Consider the following 6,000-nt stretch of genomic DNA (forward strand, 5'->3'; position numbering starts at 1 on the left):
TATGTGCGATGTTTGTTAACCATATATATATCTCAATTTGCAGGCACTGAACAATTTACAGTCCACCCAATCTGGATTTGGTTTTGTCAACAGTACAAATGTGTTCAAGGTGAGAGTGCACCTCATTACAATGAGACACAACTTTCTATATGAAAAGGAGATGTCCTGCGTGCATCATGTTCTGAAGCATGTAGATAGGCTTTAGTTCAGAATATGGTGAAAACATCAGTTGCTGCTCAGTTTCCAAGAGATTGAAATGTAATACCATCTTCAATTACCTGTTTTGTACACCACTTTGATTATTTTTCCGGTTTTGTTTTTCTTTTTTTTTTGTTTTGTTCCTGTCATTTCTAATTCAGAGGATTAGTTATTCTTTTCATTGAGTTCCAAGATATGTACTGTTAACTGGCACAGCTCAAAAATCAATTTTAGTGTTCCTTTCTTATTTCTCCTGCAACCTCACTATCACAGTTTGTTTCCATCTATATATTTCTTTATGCCCTGTTTTTGCACCCCATATAAAACCTTCCTATTCTAAATTCTTGCTAATTCATTAAATACATACACAGATAATTTCTCCGGTACTGCTGCCTGCTTCTGTTAGTTTTTCTCTAGATGATTGCAAAATTTCTGACCAGCTACTGTTTGGAAGGTCTACTGATAACCTTTGTATCATCAAATGTTTGTCTACTCAATCACGTTAATATCCTTATTCGAAATTGCCTGATCTTCTGGGGATCCTTACATGAAGAGCCCACTGTCACTCCCCTTTGTAAAGCTGAAGCCTCATTGAGTGGTCTAGTTGAGTACTGTAGGATTTGGTGTCGGGCAGCAGCCAAGATGCTGGGCCATGCCTCTTTATGGGAACATTGTTTGTTAACTTCTGATTTAAGTTTGTAGCTTAATTCCTCTGAGAAGTGTTTTTCTTCCCTAAACGTATCCTCGTGGACAGAAATTGCTCCAGAGAGCTTACTATAGCAGACTACGTATTAATCTGCCTTTCTTCTTTTTAAACCTTTTTCACAGATCAGTAAACTCGAGTATATATATATATATATATATATATAATCTGGTGGCTGCCTATCAAGTTGCAAGTTTATGTACGCACTGGGCAATCATTAAGAACACTGTGAAGGGCACATATAGCTTTGGATGTTATTTCTTTTTCCTGCACGGTGACAGGCCTTCGAGAATGTTAGGTTATGTTCCTGGTTTTTCAGTCTCTGCTGATTTTGGGATCTGGTTTTTGACAAGAGTAGATGCAATAGCACATTAGTCCAGCTTCTTATTAGTGTTCAGTAGCAAGAACATCTTATTAAACATATTCAACATTGTTTTTTGACCTAAAGCCAGTTTGGCATTGAATATTATGCCCAAATCCCTAGTATAATTCTGGCATCACCTAGCATGTAGTTCAGATGGAGAGTGTTAATGTTGGTGGTGACCATTTTAATACCTTTGTTTTAGGTTTGTTTAGGCAGATATTCGTCCTCCAATGATAGACTTATTCCAGAGATTTTTGAAATGTAAGCTTGACTCTGTACATTTGGAATTTGAAGTGCAGCCTGCATAGCTCATATGATGTCACGCCATTTTAATTCTGAGATTTAGTTCCGCTGAGGGCTTGGGAAAAGTTGTATGTGGTTTTTTGGGGTTTTTTCTCACATTTTTGTGTTTCAGGTGTGTGATGAGCCTCACCCCCTTCTTGTGAAGGAGATGATACAGCACTGTGTAGACGGCAACATTGATGAAGCTTACAAGGTTTGCATTTCATTATTTTGTTAGACTTGCCTGAGGCATGGGTATCTTGATTCCTCCATCAAAGCAATTCCATATTGTCGAACCTTAAACAATAATGCACAGATATCAAGCCCCCCTGACCCTCTCTCCTCTATTGCAAGAACTCCTTACTTTGAAAAACCAAGGTAGCAAGTGCTAAAGTACCTGTATGGTGATGATGAATACACGACTAAGCCAGCAACAGATGACTGCTTGATTTCAGTAGGCATAGTGGCGTAACAAGATGTGAGCGGCCCTCTTGCAAGATATTTATTTATTTGAGGTTTTATAGAGCGCAAACATGACTCGTTAGGGTATCGGAGCGCTTTACAGGGATAAACAGGCTACGTACAGGTTAGGCATAGGCAATACAAGGAATGGGTGTTGGGGAATTGAACACAATAGGTCAAAAGCCAGAATTATATACAATAATCAGTGCAGTATCAGAATCAGCGAGCGACATGTAAGCGATAAAAAGGGAAATCCAGCAATTCTATACAAGGGGACACATGATCACAAAATGCAGAGCGAAACGGCAGAGCAATGGAAGGAGTGAGAATTGGTACACAGAGTGCCAAGCAGTACAGGAGATTATGCACAGAAACAGTTATGATAAAAGGCGGTATGTGCGACAAAGGAGAGGTATTGGAGTAATTTGCGCATTAGGAAGATCTTAGCTTCCTTTTTGAAGATTGACAGAGAAGGTATTTTTCTGATGGAGGATGGTAGCGAGTTCGTGATTCTTGATGCAGCCCCATAGAACACTTTGGTATAGGTTTTTTCCTTGCGGTGGCTGGAGCACAAGGTCTCTGGTGGACAGGGAGTTTCTGAATTTCCCAGATACCACAATTCTCTGGGCGAGGTAAGCCGGGGAGTTCGTGTACAGGGCTTTGTGTGAGATGCAGGTCAGCTTGAGCTGGATTCTGGCCTCCAGAGGAAGCCAGTTGAAGGCCTTCAAATGTGGTGGAATGTGGTCACATTTTTTTGAGCCTGATAAGAGTCTAGCTACTGCGTTGAGGCAGGCTTTTAAAGGGGCCGTGGAAGTCTTTTGCAGGCCAGATGGGATATGAGAATGAACTCTGTTTTTTTGGGCATTCAGTTTGAGCTGGTTATTGGCGAGCCATTGGACAGTCAGTTTCTGGGCATCATTCAGATGGGTGATCTCCTCGAAGATATTTTGATTTATATCTGAGTATCATCAGCTTACATGTGGAAGAAGATGTTGGCTGTGCGAAGAATTTCAGCAAATGGTTCATGGTAAGATTGAAGAGGGTAGGGGACAGAGTAGAGCCTTGAGGGACACCGATTGATATCGGGGAAGGAGCAGATAGGTTGCTGTTGACTAAGAATTTCTGGGTGCGGTTCTGGAGGAAGGAACCAAACCATTTGATGACGGTACCTCTTAGACCCATTCTGTGATATATGCTGAAGGAGCTTCTCACTGAAATCAGTACGTGCTGAGTGGGGCCCCCTTCAATATGGGTTTGCCTGCCCCACTCCCGCACTGCGGGGGCCTTTGCCTTGTTAGACTGCCTACTCTTGGGCGTAACAGAGGGCATCTTAATTAAAATAGCACTAGGTAAAAGTCAAACCTTTCAGGGGGATCTGGTCATGCCATTTAGAATATTTAATAGCTTGATGCACAAAACTCAAGTAGAAATGATGGAGAATAGCAAGAAATGAACAAAGTCTAGCATTTGCCACCAAACGGCACCTGCATTTTACTAATTAATAAGATTAGGTTTAAGAATTCTATTGTATACCCTTTAAATAAGTATTGTGACCTTAAAGCATTCTTCATACTTTACCTCCATGAACAAGTTTGAGAAGATCAAATCGGAATAAGGAACCCTTCTTTTAAGTGATGAATTGGAGAATGGATTTGCTTTACCCAATTTCACAATCCAGGTAGTTGAAGAGTCTATAAAGTGGGAAAACATCTAGAACATATAGGAGCCTAGTGTGTTTCCAGCCAGATCTGCCATGCAAGTAAGGATACAAAGCAAATGTGCACTGAAATACGTAGAGCTAATGTCGAAGATAAGTACATTTTTATGTTAAACACAAAATAATTGGTGCTGAACGCAAGTACTCAAACACATTTGTTAGCAAGTATATAAAGGCTAATTTCTTCTGAAAAAGCACTAAACACAGCAAAGAAGCATACATCATAATTGTTTAAGATCCAATTTTCATATGCCCACGCTTGAATTCTGTGTCTTGCTTACAAATATTTGCCTTGAGAAGGCATTGCTGTAGCCTGTTTTATGCCCCCAGAATATTTCACAGTAGTGCTTATATCTTTATTTTGTACAGATTGTTGCCCATCTCTGGAAGCTTGGCTACTCTCCTGAAGATATTATTGGCAACATTTTCAGAGTCTGCAAAACATTTCAAATGGCAGAGTTTCTCAAACTGGAGTTCATCAAGGTGGGTGTTTGGCCTGGTAGTTTAATATGTGGCTTGTGTAATCGGTACCTGCATCGTAGCTTGAGCTTAGATTGATTTTCTTTTTTTATTGCAATACTACAGCGGTAAGGCTCTTGTGAAGTTGTTTAGTATACTAGCATCTTACACATCTTTCAGTAGACATGTTCTTAACAACTCTGTGTGAGTCATATTTAAAAGTCTTTTTTTATCATTTACTGTGGTTTGAATGATCAAATCCTTTGTTTCAGCTTTGAAAAAGGTTTAAAATGTTAACATGTCAATGCTATATTAGCAAATGCATTTTTATTAAGTGTTGGTTTTGTTAAACCTTGAACACCATTTAATTGAATCGTACCAAATTAGTTTTCTACAACAGATAGGCAGCCTCCTTTCCAAAAAACACAGTTCTACTAATGTCCTTAACTAAGATACCACTATGAAAATTTCAGGATTCCTAGTTTTCAGTTCCACTTCAAATTTGGCCTCTGAGCAGTTAGAATCTTTGAAACTGTGGCTACCTGGTAAATCATTCTTATTAGAACTGTGCGCTTGCTGATGATCGCTGATATGATTACTTAATTTTTCTTTCCATAGCGCTGACCGAATTGAGTAACACCAGCTTTTGTAAACTAGGGAACCATGGCTGAAGGATTTGGGATTAGGCCTGATCAAAAAATAACGAGCATTTTAGATTCCGTTTCGTAGCTGTAGCAATTGGAACAATCCTAATCATGTTACACTATCTATTGATGCCAAACAAAATTAGTTTGTGTGTAGATTTACGAATGTTAAAGTGCTGTAAGAGGTCCTCAAGGGTTGTAGCTATTAATTAGACAAAGTAATTGATGTAGTAGTTATAGATTGGCCAGAGGAGTACATTTTTATCTGGTCACTGGTGTTCTCGAAGGCATAAGTTACTCTAGAGTGGACTGGGGATGTACATATTCTTCAGTTTAAACGCAAATATTCAAAAGTTTGTCATTCCATCGTCTTATTTTGTTTGTGTGCTTTTTTTATTTCCAGGAAATTGGTTACACTCACATGAAAATAGCAGAAGGTGTGAACTCCCTATTACAAATGGCTGGACTTCTTGCTAGGCTTTGTCAAAAAACTGTTCCAACAGCAAGCTGAACACTTTTTTTTTGTTTGTTTTTTTTTTTTGTTTTTTTTTTACAACGTGGATCCCAAATTCCCTTGTAAGGCCTGTGAATGGATAGGAGAGAGTCAGCAATCTGTGGCACTTAATAAGCTGTTCACTAAAAAGAAACACAATGATGTTTCACAATGTACAGTGCTGCTGAAATCAAAGTGTTTATAGTTTTTAATGTTTGTGATACAATTTGGATAATGAATATGTAATAAAACATGAACCTTCTGTTTGCTTTTCTTTCTCCTGAAAGTACTGGTGTTTTTACTGTACCTAATCAGTGTTACTTCTGTTTATTTCACAGGAAAATTGTATTTAGTAATTGAGTTGTATCCCCCGTTTCCCTTTCTTTGGTGCAAAGTTCAGCATAACTCAGTATTCGCTTGTACCAAGCTTTAAAATTGATATTATAAGCCTACCATCAAGCAGTGCTAAAAATGGAATTATTGCTGAAGAAACAAAATGCAAGATAGGAGGAAAATTATCAAAGAGCGGAACTACTAATTATAGCCATGTATTTAAGGCAGGCATATCTTAGTGGTAGTATTACTGCGAAACTATTTTGGTGAGCCCTGTATGACCGTTTATATACTGCATCAGATATCCTCATTAACTGCCTAGAATGAAGAGATCATAGTTACTTT

General features: G+C 38.6%; 1 protein-coding gene across 1 annotated transcript in view; it reads left to right on the plus strand.

Annotated features, from left to right (window-relative positions):
* Window positions 1–5,584, plus strand: part of RFC2 (replication factor C subunit 2) — a 66,054-nt gene extending 60,470 nt beyond the window's left edge. Inside the window, exons 8-11 of the mRNA XM_086954604.1 lie at window positions 44–109; window positions 1,681–1,761; window positions 4,096–4,209; window positions 5,233–5,584. Coding sequence (XP_086810730.1) covers window positions 44–109; window positions 1,681–1,761; window positions 4,096–4,209; window positions 5,233–5,340 — 369 coding nt within the window. The 3' untranslated portion in view covers window positions 5,341–5,584. The remainder of the gene's footprint in view (window positions 1–43; window positions 110–1,680; window positions 1,762–4,095; window positions 4,210–5,232) is intronic.
* The last annotated feature ends 416 nt before the right edge of the window (window positions 5,585–6,000 follow it).

The sequence above is a fragment of the Lissotriton vulgaris genome, chromosome 2_1 (assembly GCF_964263255.1).
Source record: "Lissotriton vulgaris chromosome 2_1, aLisVul1.2, whole genome shotgun sequence".
Lineage (NCBI taxonomy): Eukaryota > Metazoa > Chordata > Amphibia > Caudata > Salamandridae > Lissotriton > Lissotriton vulgaris.